At 42.7% G+C, this 15,595-nt stretch overlaps 1 protein-coding gene across 10 annotated transcripts in view; it reads right to left on the reverse strand.

The window, feature by feature from the left end:
* The window catches only part of ice2 (interactor of little elongator complex ELL subunit 2), a 37,014-nt gene extending 24,988 nt beyond the window's left edge, over nt 1–12,026 (reverse strand). Inside the window, exons 1-12 of one of the 10 annotated variants that reach the window (XM_084672859.1) lie at nt 11,822–12,009; nt 11,448–11,549; nt 10,927–11,233; nt 10,689–10,826; nt 10,480–10,614; nt 10,238–10,354; nt 9,757–9,910; nt 9,196–9,377; nt 8,191–9,094; nt 7,898–8,070; nt 7,593–7,722; nt 7,132–7,209 (exon numbers count right to left, since the gene is read on the reverse strand). In XM_084672859.1, the coding sequence (XP_084528985.1) occupies nt 7,202–7,209; nt 7,593–7,722; nt 7,898–8,070; nt 8,191–9,094; nt 9,196–9,377; nt 9,757–9,910; nt 10,238–10,354; nt 10,480–10,614; nt 10,689–10,826; nt 10,927–11,233; nt 11,448–11,549; nt 11,822–11,835 (2,364 nt within the window). In that variant the 5' untranslated portion in view covers nt 11,836–12,009 and the 3' untranslated portion in view covers nt 7,132–7,201. Of the gene's footprint in view, nt 1–7,131; nt 7,210–7,592; nt 7,723–7,897; nt 8,071–8,190; nt 9,095–9,195; nt 9,378–9,756; nt 9,911–10,237; nt 10,355–10,479; nt 10,615–10,688; nt 10,827–10,926; nt 11,234–11,447; nt 11,550–11,821 lie in introns of those variants that run through there. The other 9 variants (XR_014729781.1, XR_014729782.1, XR_014729780.1 and 6 more) reach the window with 9 other exon arrangements.
* Nucleotides 12,027–15,595: the final 3,569 nt, after the last annotated feature.

Genomic DNA, 15,595 nt, shown 5'->3' on the forward strand with positions numbered 1-15,595 from the left:
AATGCAATTTAACACTTATACACAGGGGCTTATTACTTGAAAGAGGAACTAGAGGGGGTATAATTTCTGGGGAAATTGTAGGGTGTGCTTGTTTGCGTCGGTTGCAGATGGGTCAGTTTATTATTATGAAACAAGGTGAAGCCCCTTTTGAAACAAGCTATAGACCAATTATTTGTAAACTTTCGGGATGCGCGCAATGTGGTTGCAGAAAACCGGGAAAGGATAGTATTTAAAACGGCAAAAGGACCACATGGATCATACGAATAGTTAGATTTAAAAAGGCCAAAAAGGTCGAGGAGGACAGCCTTTAAGAGAGAAGGTGATTCCCCATTGATCTGTCACATCAGCATGTTGATTTGGGTCACAAAAGTCTTGAAATTTGAGTGAGAATGTCGCCCGGTAGACTGCATAGTTGGGCGGCAGCCATGTCTTTATGTCATGTCACAAAGTTAATAATTTTCTAAAAAGTTGAACAGGGCAGATTTCGATAGATATGGGAGTTGCTTTTAAAGGTGACATGACATGCTGTTTTTGGATACTTTTATATAGGCCTTAGTGGTCCCCTAATACTGTATCTGAAGTCTCTTTCCCGAAATTCAGCCATGGTGCAGAATTATAGCCACTACAAGTAGTCCCACAATCAGCTTACCTCAGAACGCGCTGTTTCTGTGTCTGTAGCTTTAAATGCTAATGAGCAGGAGAGGGGCGGCAACATGCGCTAATGTTTACAACGGATGTATCGCAATGGCTCATAGCCCCCGTTGCTGTAAGATGCCTCGAATTTAGCCATTCTCATCTGATCACGCTGGTTTGCAGAGGTGCACACTCGTAATAATTTCAATGTGGAGAAAGGCGGATATCGCTCACGCCATAACACCAACAGCAGAACGGTTATCCAAATAACAAAGAAGTGTACAACACTTGCGTTACAGCGTTAGTATTCACACACACACTTGATACCATTTGCATTTATCTTTACGTTAGCAACAGTAACTCAGCTGTTGGCTGCAGAGCTAATGTTACAGCCACATTCTAAGGGTAGCAAGCTAGGTAACCATATACAGTAAAGCAACAAAATGATATAGCTTTAGTTAACTTACTTGTCCAAGGTTTGTAGCTTGACCAAGGATATTTAGTAATGATCCAGAATTTAATTTCAGCAAGGCCAGCTTTGTGTTGGCTCAAGTTGAGGAAACAGTAGTGGCTGAAATGTTTGGCGCAGACATGCAAAACTTTGGGAAGTTCTGTCGGCGCTTTTCCAGCGAAAATACAATTTTGATATTGGTTGTGCAGAGGCTCAGATGAAGGAATTAAATAAAGACTTGTGCTTGCATTTGTACATCCAAGCACTGAGCAAGTGTTGTGCTTCGTTTGTTTGCTCGCCATAATGTCTCTCCAGGAAAAACCGATATCGCACTTGCCATTGCACGGTGGTAGCTCAGTTTCTCATGGGTGGGCCAGATGATCTGGGCGGGCAAAGCAGAGAAAGGGGAGGTAACCTTTCTCGTATCTACGTCACTTGGAGATTTTCAAACAGCGCGTTTGAGCCTTCATTTTGTCAAAGGCGGAGAAGAACACCCAGGGCTTTGTTTAGACCTATCGAAACTTCTAGCCACTGGGGGACCAAAGGCAGGCTAGGGGAACTCATATTAATGTTAAATAACCTCATAAAATGAAGTTTTCATGTCATTTCAACTTTAATTATTTTTGGCATTTGTTTAAAACTTGCTCACTGGCAATGTGCACAATGTTGTATTTCACTCCATTCTACACCAGAAAGGGTCAGGGAGGACTGCCTATTGTAGATAAGAACCTGCTAGCCAGCATCTCGGATTTCTTCAACCAAGCCTGTTTAATTCATCATTTGCCTGAGAAAGCGACTTCCGTTAGCCAGGCTAGTTTTGTCCGAGCCAGCCTAGTTTTGCCCGTCCACTCCATTCTACACCAAAAACGTCAGGGAGGACTGCCTTTTGTAGATACAAGCCTGCTGAAGATAGCCAGCTTCTCGGATTTCTTCAACCGAGCCTGTTTCGTTCGTCATTTGCCTGAGAAAGCGACCTCCGTTAGCCAGGCTAGTTTTGCCCGATCACTTGGTCAGGCTATTTAAAGGGATCAGTGTCACTTGACTTTTGTGCAGAGACAAGTGAAACGTAAATGTACTTCAAAAAGTTCATGTCAAGCCCTGCAATCCAGTGGCCAGAGATATAACATGACCTGATTGACACTCCAAGTGTAATAGACCCAGTCTTTTTCAACCAACATGCGCAGTTGAGCCTGCTTGACAGTCGTGTGACGTAGGATGATAATTGGTCTATTGTAATTACATTGTCACCGGTAGTATTTTTCATATGGAATCACGATTCAAACAGTACCATCTGAAAATATGCCCCCAAACACGTAAATAAGCGTGATTTATTTAGGGGGAAATGGCTAATTCAAAAGAAGTTTGTTGGAAGCGATCATTGTCAGTAAAAAAGCCAAAAGCGACCATTTGGTCTCAGTCTAGAGCCCTGCGTGGAGAAGCTGAATTGTCCTATGAGCAAGCTAGCCTAGCTGCTGTTGCTAGCCAAACTTCACTGAATGTGCCGGAAATGAAAAACGTTTTGTTTGACAAGGTTTAGCCTGTGGCATTGAAGACAGCGACACACAAGCTTGAGTTTAAATACATGACATTACTTTAGTCAGTGAGTCAGATGGCTGAGAGGTGAGGGAGTCGGGCTAGTAATCAGAAGGTTGCTTGATTGATTCTCCGCCGTGCCAAATGACGTTGTGTCCTTGGGCAAGGCACTTCACACTACTTGCCTCGGGGGGAATGTCCCTGTACTTACTGTAAGTCACTCTGGATAAGAGCGTCTGCTAAATGACTAAATGTAAATCTTCTTGTACATGCGAGTCTTGAATTGCTTAAATGTATGATGCTGCCAGTACACCACGGCACGATACAATAGAAATTACTGTGCAACAGTCTATCCAGCCTAGCACATCTCAGGTCTTATCTACTGCGTCGTCTCAGTTACACTATCAGGGCTTGGAAATACTGTGACTTGCTAAACAAACAGCTGCAAGACTCAGTGAAATGTTATATACTGCTTGCAAACTAATGTTAGCTAGCATCGCTAACGACATTGGCTAACTCAACTTCGGTAGGCTATGCTCAGAATCTGCAACCTGGCCAGTGCAAGCTTTAGTGAGTTTTAACTTGTCCAGCGGGGCAAGTACATTTCTCTTCCACTTGTCCTACAAAAAAAATCCACTTTGTTAGCTCTAGTAGTGGTATTAGTATAGAAGACAACATGCTAGCTCTAGTCTAGCTATGGGCTAACTTGCCGGTCCCACCTGTAAAATCCCCCCAAGATCATTCCTAATTAAATATTTTCCCAGACGTTGTAAACACATTTCTGATTAGATGTCCCACGTTTTGATCGTACTAACAGAGCCTATATTAGACATTCTCTGGTACTAGCCTAGTGTTTATTTCTAATCGATTTCAATGGTCTCAAAGCGGGTTTTGGTCTGTCGTCTCCCCAACGTGACGTCATGCAATCCATTGTGGGGGAAAGAAGAATCATTGAAAAAAATTGCTGTTTTTTTGTAATATATTACGTTTTGTGACACCCACCAGATTGCGAATACAAGCGGCCGAAATGGCCTCCTGGACGCCTCCCTGGTGAGGTGTTCTGGGCACGTCCCACTGGGAAGAGGCCCTGGGGAAGACCCAGGACACGCTGTAGGGACTATGTCTCTCGGCTGACCTGGGAACGCCTCAGGGTCCCCCAGGAAGAGCTGGTGGAAGTGGCCGGGGAGAGGGAAGTCTGGGCCAGAGCCTGTTTAAAGCGAGCCTTGCCATTCCCTATTAAGCCCCATTGTACCGAATTATGTTGCAGTTCCACCACAGTTCCACTGGGAGTGATCGCGGTCGAGTGCAAAATGAATGGGAGTCTATGGAGCTGAACGGCTATATTTGTCTCTTTCACCTAATTGTCGTTGAGAAATCTCAGATTTGATTGTAGTTCTTGCATGTTGAACATGGATTACAGGTCAAAAGTTGAATGAACGAGTACTTATGTCCTTTCAATTTCTTACAGGATAAGTCGTTGTTGCCCATAACACGCTAGCATTCTGCTAACAAATGCTGATTGGTTTGTGAAGGACTGACTACGACCAGAGATCCCGCTTGATGGCATCCGAAGCAGAACCAGAATGTCAGAGCATTAGCAAAATTAGCAACAACATTAGCAAGCCAAAACTCTTTCTAGCATGTGTATTGACAGGGAGAGCCTAACCTGTCAGCTGTGTTGTCGATGCCTCAAGAGAAAAGTGGAAGTAACCAGAGCTTGCCGTCAAGCAATAGCTCTGGTCGTACAATGTGTATGATGTCAATTACATTTTCAAAGGCTTTTTAGACCAGAAAGGCGACTTAAATAAATAAATAAATAACACCCAGCGGTGTGTATTTTTTTGCCTCCCCTTTCAAATTCAGAATTCAAATTACTAGACAAAAAATTATATCCTGAGAAAAGTGGATTTTGAGGGGTATAGCTCCATAGACCTCCATTCATTCTGCACTGAACCGTTAGCACTCTCATATGGAACTTGAGTGGAACTGGAACCAGTTCAGACCCTGGAAGTTTCTCGAGAGTGGCAGTTCTCCCTATGTTAGACATTCTCTGGTCTGGGCCCCCCTGCTTAGGTTGCTGCCCCCGCGATCCGAACCCCGGACAAGCGGCAGATAACAAGACGAGACGGGAGACACCCAACAACATCAAATACAATGGATAACAGTTTAAATGTTTATTATCAACAACCAAATTGTTGTTGGTTTGAAGGAATGATTCAATTACTCACTCATATTTTATTTGTTTCATGGATGAATCAGCATTTTTTTACGAATCTACAGAATGAACGATTCAATGACAGATATTCATTATACCATGGTCATTATACCATGGTCTGGGTAAATACTCGATTCTTTTTGGCTGCAGGGATGTCCATTATCAGATGTTATTATATGGCAACGACGGTACGAGCTTTCTGATTAATGGGTAGTCTAATGGGTAGTCATGCCAGCAGCGTATTGACCGCGGTCTGATAAGTATTCTTATTGCCCTCTGACGTCATCTGCAAAATGAGCGATATCGACGAGTCAGCTGCTGAGTTTTACTATCCAGATGATGCTGAAAAGATTTGTCATCGAAAGGGAGGATGAAGACTTGACTCTTTGAATCACTTGTGTCGTTATTTTGTGTTGAAATTAAAGCCATTTTAGCAGAACCATGTTGTCCACCTTCTATCAAAAGTAATGAGTTGCTAGGCAACACATGAAACACACCGTGAGAAGACTTGAGAGCTAGCTACAATTAGCCTAGAGGTAATATTTATTTTCTTAAAAAAAATGAAAAGAAGCTAAAAATTCCATATAATAAACTACTTACTAACCTCGACCGTTCGGTCATGCCGGGAAATATCAAACCTCGGCTTTGCTCGGTCGATACGGCAAAGCCGAGGTTTGATATTTCCCGGCATTACCTCACTCTCGGTTAGTAAGTAGTTATTATTACACGGCTGTTCTTAAAGCTGTAGAATGCCCCATTCACTTGAATGGGGTTTCCCAACTTTCTGCGGTCAATTATTTGAACGTTGCTATGTATAACTGACCGCTGTCAAGGAAAGTTGCCTTTTTGCCCCGTATTCACGTCTGTCTTAGCACTCCGCAAGTAGTCCGGTAACTTATCAACCCCAGCGTACTCCGTTGCTTAGCGACGTCAGCTGATTTGAAGCCTAAACATTTTTCAACGTCTATGGAGTTCAACGTCTTTGGCGAACTATTTCTCTGCTGATCAACACTACGAATGGTAACAAATAAATTGTAAAAAGACACACCATGTCAAGTAATTTTTCGGCAAGTAGCCGTGCAAGTAAGGGATAATGTATAGACATTTTTTGTTTGTAAACATTCGGGATGCGCACCCAATGTGGTTGCAGAAAACCGGGAAATGATAGCATTTATGAAGGCAAAAGGACCACAAGGATAATACAAATAGTTTGATTTAAAAAGACCAAAAAGGTCAACGAGGACAGCCTTTAAGAGAGAAAGCGATTCATAATTGATGATTTGGGTCATGAAAGTCTTGAAATTTGAGTGAGAATGTTGCCTGTTACACTGCATTGTTTCAGGCGGCAGCCAGTCTCTGTCTTGGTCGCGTCATGTCACAAAGTTCATAATTTTACAGTTCGGTCAATTCTACATTAAAAGTTTTACACCGAAAAAGTCAAGCAGGGCATCATTCAAGAGCTATGGATATTCTGTTTTTAGCCAACTAGTTTGATTATTTTGTGATTTGTGTAAAGGCAATCTGAGTGAGACTGCGTCTCACGGCGTTATACTGTTTTGACGTTAGCCTCAGAGTCCGACTCGGTTCGCTCACTGGCACAATGTTGTATTTCACTACACCAAAAACATCAGTGAGGACTGACTTTTAGAGATACGAGCCTGCTGAAGATAGCCAGCATCTCAGATTTTTTTAACCAAGCCTGTTTCATTCGTTATGTGCATGCCTGAGAAAGCGACCTCCGTTAGCCAGGCTTGTTTTGCCCAATCACTTGGTCAGGCTATTTAAAGGTATCGGGGTCAAGTGACTTTTGTGCATGGCCAAGTGAAACGTAAATGTACTTGTCCAAAGGACAAGTGCCTCAAAAGGTTTATGTCAAGCCCTGCAATCCAGTGGCCAGAGATATATAATGACCAGGGCTGCGTTTCCTGAAAGCGCCGTAAGCCTAAGTTAATCGTAGAATCCATTGTAGGACGAATCTTAGTTTTACGGGCCGTTCCCAAAGACATCGTAGCTTAAGTGTCTCTTGAAAATTCGTAACTCTTTAAAGCGCATAGATTAACCTACTCCTTGCGAGCATGTTTGGGAAACGCACATAAGAAATATCGATGGTTTCGTTTTTTGCTTGATCGTTGCTACGATCCATCGTTATCGGGAAACGCAGCCCTGATCGACACTCCAAGGGTATTGAAAAATAAGCCCCGACAGGTCGAACAGCACCCCAACGCGAAGCGAGAGCAGAGACAAAAACAAGGGTGGGGTCTCCTAGATTCCTAGTTTGAGATGACAGTACCTTTAAAGGTTGGAAAGGAATTCAGACTCACTGAGTCTGAAAAGTGGACTTGGCTAATCTCTGCGAGGTGCATTCTTGTCTAAACCTCTGCAACACAAAATGGGCGTAGTTATGGCAACCATGTAAACCAAGCCCCAAACATTTACTGTGAAATGACTCATCTCAAGATCCTTCATCTGGTCTGTGGGAGGAAGCCGCCACCCCCCTCCACACACACACACACACAGCTGACGAGGAACGCTTGTTACTTGGAGGAAATGCGTGATTTAAGTGACACTAACTCTCACTTCATCTGCATCCATTTTTAAAACAGGAAAACTAAGATAGGCTTGGTCAAGAGGCTATTTTGTTCAGAAAGTTCAGGATAGCCTAAAATAGTAGCCTAAAATAGTGTATAGTAGGTGTATGGCAAGTCCCACCTAGTGTGTATAAGAGACAGTACTGGAGTGGAGCAGAGGGACAACTCTCACCTATATAAGAGACATTACTGGAGTGGAGCAGAGTTTCAGCCCACAGCTGGCAGATCTCACTCTTGGTCAGACACTCCATTCCATAGCATAGCTGGTACTCCAGCTTGGGCAAAACATGCACTGGCACAAACTGTAAGGTCCAAAGATAGCATCAGAAGATTAGTTCTGTGTTAAACATTTGGCTAGGAAGTCTGAAGTTGAAGGGAAATGTTCCTTGTATGTGTATACTTGGCCAATAAAGCTGATTCTATATATATATATATATATATATATCAATCAACATAGCAACAGAACTTTCACTATACCTTCTTGGGTCCATAGACACCCATGGTCTTCATTTGAGCTAGGGCCACAGAGCTGCGCACCATGACCAGCAGGTCCTGGAGGCTGTAGAGCTTGTAGAGCAGGTTCCCCTCCTCCGGAGCCTCATAGTCCTGCTCATCCTCCGCACTCACCAGCAGATCCTGCGACAGCAGCTCTAGGACAGGAGGGAGGGACACACACACATTACAACGCAATACAGTACATGGCACAAGCACTCCTCAGTCGGACAACAACTTCCTCTTTTTGTACAGTAGCGGTGGGAAGTACAGCTTACTTTTCTGTTGTGCTCCATGCAGGGTGCCAGCTGCGACAGGTCCAGTGGAGGCAGCAACGGAAGACTCCCTGTCCAAAGTATCCTCACTCTGCAGGTAGGAGAACACACACGGTTTGACGAGAGACTGAAGGTGGCCATGCCCTGAGGGCCCCACTGCTCGGTGCGGAGAGAGGGCTTCTGGCGGCTGAGCGGAGGCTTTGGCTGGTTCCTGGGCCTGGCTCTGCAAAGGCTTGAGCATGGCTTTTTGCATGCGCAGGATCTGGCCCAGCTGGTCCTGGGGTTTCTTGGCCCTCCTGCGGTCTCTCTTACATCCCTCAGCAGGGGGTAAGGCAGGGCTGGGTCTGTGGCTCTGTGGGGACTCCTGGATGGACTCTGCCGAGGAGCTCATGGGTGTATCTGCGTGGCGGGGAAAGAAATTTGATGCAGTCTTGGCTAGTCTCTTTGTCTGTTTGCTAGCTGAGGTGTCTGGGGATGTAAGATCAACTATGACAAGCCGCTCGTCCTCTGAGTCTCTATCAAAAAGGGCATCCTCCTCCGACTCGTCTGAGTCTATCCTTAGTTTTTTGGCCTGGCGTACGACAGAGCGGGGGGCAGGGCCACGATCGCTGTCCTCTTTCTCTGCTGGCTCTTCCTTAGACGACGACTCTGTATCAGACCAGGAGTTCCCTTCTTCTCTCTGAACACTACTGCTCTTCTCAGCTAGGATGAAAGACTCTGGAGACCTCACTTTAGGCTGGGGGAGTATGGAGCCTTCAGGTTTGACAGCGGGACTTGGTTCTTTCAAGCTTGTGAGCTTCTCGGAAGACTTAGAGGACTCTCCAAAGGTCTCCAGATCAGTGAGATCCACGTCAAAGTCCATGCAGGAGCTCTCCAATGACACCAGACTTCTTTGCGAACCCTCCTTCTAAAAACAAACACTCACCCATTAGATTAATTGTAGATCAACAATACAACTCCATCAAAATACTATCTGTCATGACTGAAAAGTTACTACACGGTACATACCACAAGGGGTCGTTTTTTGGAAGGCGAGATCTCTGTCTTAATGTCGGACACATTTTTACAACCATCTTTCCTGACAGAAAGCATCAGACTCTCCTCATGGTAGATATGACTCCTCTCTCTAATGGTCACTTCTGTCTTCAGTAGGGGGGAGTCAATATAAGCAGTCTTTCTTTGACTACTGCCTGAAGATCACACAGTGAATTTGTGAAATAGCACCACCATGCAGCCAATTCATGCTAATACAGTCAACCTTTTCATACATATCATAAAAACTAATGGGGTCAAATAGAATAAATCGTGGGGAGTCAGATGGCTGAGCGGTGAGGGAGTCGAGCTAGTAATCAGAAGGTTGCCGGATCGATTCCCCGCCGTGCCAAATGACGGTGTGTCCTTGGGCAAGGCACTTCACACTACTTGCCTCGGGGGGGAATGTCCCTGTACTTACTGTAAGTCGCTCTGGATAAGAGCGTCTGCTAAATGACTAAATGTAAAATGTAAATGTAAATCGACACTGAAATATTTTAAATGCATGAAGTACAAAGCTGGGCAGATGTGGCCTACCTTTCCCTGGCTTCACCCACAGAGGTAGCTCCCAGGGGTCACTGAAGTCGGGGCCGTGGTTGTTGAGCAGCCTGACCAGGGCGTCTCTGGTCAGACACACGTGGGGTTCATACCGGGCACACAATTTATCAGCATTACTGTCACTGCTGACGGCCTAGGATCAAAACGCACAATAGAACTGAGGTAGGCACTAATCAAGGCAGCTTCTTTACCAAAGAGACTGACGTGTATTGAAACTAAATGAAAAACACACAGCTTAAGACATTTTTATGATTATGCATCTCGAACCTTTCAACTATGTTTACTATCCTATTACTATGATACGTTGGCTGGTTTAGAGTTTCATCTAAACTTTAGCGCGCTCTGGTGTTTGTCTGTGAAAACTGCAAACCATCAGACTCCTCCGATTGTTGTGAACCAGTAAAACTATACTTCAGCTCTGCTTTGTGCCAGTAATTAAATAGGGGAGGAACATGCTTACTGCAAGTGAAACACTGGCTTTTTTGACAGGACTTTTCTCTGATGAAACACTCTCATAATCCGTTGCAAGTTGAGGTTCATCAGGCAGTAAATTACGGTCTGCAATAACCACATTGCCCTGAAGAAAATTAAAAAACACATAAAACAAGTGCATTCGCAAGGAAAGTACAGTTATGTACCCCAGCCTTCAATACAGATAAAGAAAGTGTTGGAGATGTCATTCTGTGTACATCATCTTCTTACCATTGTCACAAGCAGTTTTTCAAATGTCAGACAGAGGTCAGGGCTGAAAGTCCCTCCTGTCAAACTGGTCATCTCATGGATGAGGTACAGCTGCGGATAGGTCTGAATGCGTTCCAAGCAGGCTCTAAAGTACTCCTGAAACCGAGACAAGTGCTTGAGCCTTCATGAACACTGGCATTATGACCTCTTGGACTGTGAGGCGGCAGTACCTCTGTGTACAACCCTGCTCCCTGGGATATGTAGTTGTAATCCTCTGCACACTTTCGGGCCACATCTTGCAGATAGTTCATGAACTGGGATACCTCAATATTCACACGACCCAAATTCTGCAGTAAAGAGAAGATGCCCTATTTTATCTGTTGTTAAAACCATAACCTCCAATGTAGGACTGTTTGTGTGTGGAGGAGAGGGTAGCATTTGTTTGTTTCAAATATTTTGTGGTAATACCTGAGGAGGTTTTCTGTAAGATTTGCTGGTCAATGCTTGCAGATACAGCATCTGTTCTTTGCAGGTAAGACTGGATACACAGGGGAATGGTACCCTTGGCTCTGGATAAGCACTAGTTGCCTGGCCTTGGCTCTTCTTGTTCATGGTCATCTTAATGTCCTTGTGGTCATCCTCAGAGTCCTGGCTTTCACAACAGGCACTACCATCAATGCTGTTGTTTGACTTCTCTCTCTCTTGGGGGTGAGGAATGTCAAGGTTTCTTATAATGTTCTTGGTCACTCTCTTCACTTCAGTGTTCACTGTGGGACTGAATGAAGGAAAGCACTAACGCTGTATGTCACCTTGGTGTTGCAACAGTTAAAGGGCTCTAAAGTCCCTCCCCTTCATGCTTTTTGTACCCAAACGTTAACAGATATGGTAATCTCACACCAAACTTTTGACAAAACTTGAGAGCCCTAATATAATGAGAAAGTGGTCATAACATGACCTAAGAACAACGTGATTTGTAATTACAAAGTTACCTTTGACTAAGAACCCAGAGTTCCTTGATACTAGGGGCAAGAGAATACTTATCATAGAGATCTCTGGTGAAGAATGGACCGTCACTGTGTGGGCTGTCCTCCCTGAAATACGATGGATTTAGTTATAAGATAGCATTCGCTAGCTACGTAAGGGACAGCTAACTCAGTGGCTAGCTCGTTACCAAAGTCTTTACAAGATTATGGTCAAGGCTACACCGTGTTTTGTTCGTATTATATCGACATCACGTCAAGCCAGTGCGTCATAAGTACGTTTGGGTGTGTAGTGTGGCTAGGTTCGATAGCCAACGCTAGCTGCCTACTTAGTACTTTGCATCTGACACGTTTAGCTCCAGCTAGGAGGAGACAACACTCACCATATTAGTTCCATACTGTAGCTTTGAATCGTTATTTAGCAGTAGTACGTTCGGATTGAAGTTGATCACACTGCCAGCTTTTACGGATGCGTTTCCCACGCTTGGTTGCTTTAGTGTTACTTTAAAAAACGTCCCCCTAGTGAAACAGAGGCATTTAAAACTGTCCGGATACAGTATAATGCCAAGATGACTGGTCGTCGTATCCTTATCTTGTTTCTTTACAAATGTGTCTATTGGTCCAGCATTACAGTGACAGAGAAAAATGTGGGTCATTTCACAAAAATAGGACATTTTAGATTCTGAACTAGATTTTAAAATGTTCATTAATATTATTATTATTGTTTCTTCCATTGGTCCTACATAGAATACTTTTGCATAGTTTACGGTGGCCCTGAACTGAAGTGCAAAACACAACGGCAAATAGGAAAACACAACGGCAAATAGGAAAACACAACGGCGAACAGGAAAACACAACAGCAAATAAGAAAACACAACGGCAAATAGGAAAACACAAGGCAAATAGGAAAACGCAATGTCAAATCGGAAAACACAACGGCAAATAGGAAAACACAATGGCTGTTTATCAATCCGAAGAACGCTGAAAACGCAAGTACATTCTTTTGAAGAACGTTCTTGGAAGCGTCCTTGCGATAATGGTCTTGCAAGGACGCAACGACCGAGAATGAATTGACATGGTTAGGGTTTTCCTGGACTCGCAGCATTATGATAACACTGACTAACTACAAAAACTATGGAGCTAGAAAGCTGACAAAAGTATCTGAATTTGAATATGAAACATCCGAAATATTTGCGTGTCGAATTTCATAAAACTGAAATATTTTGCTGTTGAATATATAATATCTGAATTATTTGTATGCCGAATTTAATAAAACTGAATTATTTTGATCCAAAAATACAAATTTCTAAAATTCAGATTGCAGGAATTCAGATTGTTGAAATTCAGATTTCAGGAATTCAGATTCTTGAAATTCAGATTGCTGAAATTCAGATTCTTGAAATTCAGATTGCTGAAATTCAGATTGCCGAAATTCAGATTCAGATTTTGTCTGAACTAGGCCAAAGGTGAAACAGCTTGCCTTCACAGGGAAAAGTAGACGATTTCAGAACGACCGAATATAGACATTCTCTGACCGAATTTTACCCCAGAACAAAAGCTAAGAGTTGCTCGTTGGAGGAAGAGTATGGAGCAAGTGCTTATAAAACTTGTAAAAACTTGGCGGAGACCGATGAAAGACGCGGAACAACTGACAAAGCTATAGCCTATATATTTATGTTCCGTTGTTCTCTTTTCTGTGTTGGAGTTCTTTTAAGAGGATGGCATCAACATGCAGCCTGATATAAAATCATGTTCTTCAATTGTGTCTCTTAATTATAATACCCACACAGAAAATCCAGGTTGAATCAACTCACGCTAGGTAGCTCATGTATAGTATTCACTAATACTAATAGCCAATTTTGGATGGTCAAGCATATTTTTCATTGTCTCCTTATTCCTATCAAAGTCAATGTTCAGCCTATGGGCTATGTTCATTTCTTAAGTGACATTTCAGATCGGTTATGGATAGTGAAATATTTGCTGTCTGAGAGATCGGACATAGTATTTAACAGCATAGATATAAGGAGTTATCTATGGTTAACAGGATATCTGTAGTGCGGCCGGGTGTGATTGGATTCATTGTCCACACGTCGTCTGGAAGTCAGTTTCGATCAAATGCCAACGATCTCCATACTAGATCTTCCCGACGTATCTTCTACACATCGGGACGTATGTGTGCTATTCCAGATACTTATGTGTGATCTGGGTATTCCTCCAACTAGCAACTCAGTTTGTTCTGAGGTAAAGTTTGGTCGTTCTGAAATCGTCTACTTTTTCCTGTGAAAGCACGCTGTTTCACCTTTGGCCTAGTTCAGACAAAATCTGAATCTGAATTTCCGCAATCTGAATTTCCGCAATTTGAATTTCATCAATCTGAATTTCAAGAATCTGAATTTCAGCAATCTGAATTTCAAGAATTTGAATTACTGCAATCTGAATTTTAGAAATTTGTATTTTTGGATCACAATAATTCAGTTTTTTGAAATTCGGCATAAAAATAATTCAGATATTATACATTCAACAGCAAAATATTTCAGTTTTATGAAATTCGACACACAAATATTTCAGATGTTTCATATTCAAATTCAGATACTTTTGTCAGCTTTCTAGCTCCATAAAAAACTAGATAACAAAGTTAAAAAATGGTCCCTCTACCTGTAATTTTACGTTTTCTGTAGCCCTTGCTAACTTACAGTACCTAATGTTAACTAGGTTATCGAAAAGTCGGAGCAAATTTACAAATTAGCCGTTTCATCAACAAAATAAGAACATTTTCAGCGACTACACTGACTATTTCTCGTCACATTTTACTTCAGATGCTGATTTACAAGTACCGTTTAGCTGAAATATGAAAAGTAAAAAATTAAAGTTGTGAGGTTTATCCCCTCGCTTGACATCTTGCAATGACTTATGGGGAATCAGAAGCGTTCTCGCTGGTCAAGTCACCATCCGTATGGCGTGAAATTAGTGCCAGGAGAGCGAGCTCTGTAAAAATGATTTGTGACTTGCAAAAAAGATTTGTGTACTTGTAAAAAAAGTTTTGTGTCTCCGTAGAAGTAAAAGATTTGTGTACTTGTAAAAAAAGGTTTTGTGTCTCCGTAGAAGAAAAAGATTTGTGTACTTGTAAAAAAAAGTTTTGTGTCTCCGTAGAAGAAGGCGGGAACACTGCTCACAAAACCATCTAAGCCAATCAAATATAGGCATTTCCGTGTGTAGTATCATTGGACATTTTCATCTGTCTATCACACAAATGAACGTCAGCGAATAAGAAAAAAACTTGAATGCTGATGATTTCAATGGAGAGTAATTTGTTAACGTTTAATAGTTCAAAATATCCATGGGCATGTATCTTTAATGCAACATTTAAAGATTATTCAGTTAACACACTCTTAATAGTATAAACTAATGGATAAGTGTTGTATTAAGTTGAATCGTTTTTTAATGTAAATATGTATACGGATATTTAATTAGACAACCAGACCATGTTGTGTCAGTCCCTGAAGATGCTTTTGGAAACTATGACAATTATGCCATGTTCAGCTTGTCACTGGAGTCCTGCATATCAACCTGTGACACAGGTGTTGGTCTCTAACCCTAAGGCCAGGAATTCAACAAGATCCACAAATGTGTACGATCCACAAATGTGTACTATCCACAAATGCGTACCGCGATCTACAAATGCGTACAAGGATCCACAAATGTGCCTCAGATTTGTGTATGTGTAAAACCTTGTCCAAATATGTAGCCACAAAGGCTGGCCTCTCAATTGGCTGTGTTTTTTGCATGTGACTTTTGCTACACTTCTGCCGTGGTACAAATCCACAACTCGTGTACGTGTGCATGTGCGACGATATGTGCCTCGGTAGCTGTAAAGCCTCCATACCACCACCAGTTGGCGGTATAGCGGTCCAGTGATTTTTAAGGCAACATTACATTGCTGGGTGGTTCAAGCATAGACATAGGCTGTTTATCAATCCACGTTTTTTTCCGTTCTTGTGTTCTTACGAACTCGTTTGACGTCATCTTTCATTGCCCAAGTACGGTTCCAATCCAAAGAACACAAGCAGAGCCTGTTTAAGGAGAGCCTTGCCACTCCCTATTAAACCCCATTGTACCGAATTTGGCTGCAGTTCCACCAGAGTTCCACTGGGGGTGAT

The sequence above is a fragment of the Hypomesus nipponensis genome, chromosome 14 (assembly GCF_054491055.1).
Source record: "Hypomesus nipponensis isolate SF chromosome 14, ASM5449105v1, whole genome shotgun sequence".
Lineage (NCBI taxonomy): Eukaryota > Metazoa > Chordata > Actinopteri > Osmeriformes > Osmeridae > Hypomesus > Hypomesus nipponensis.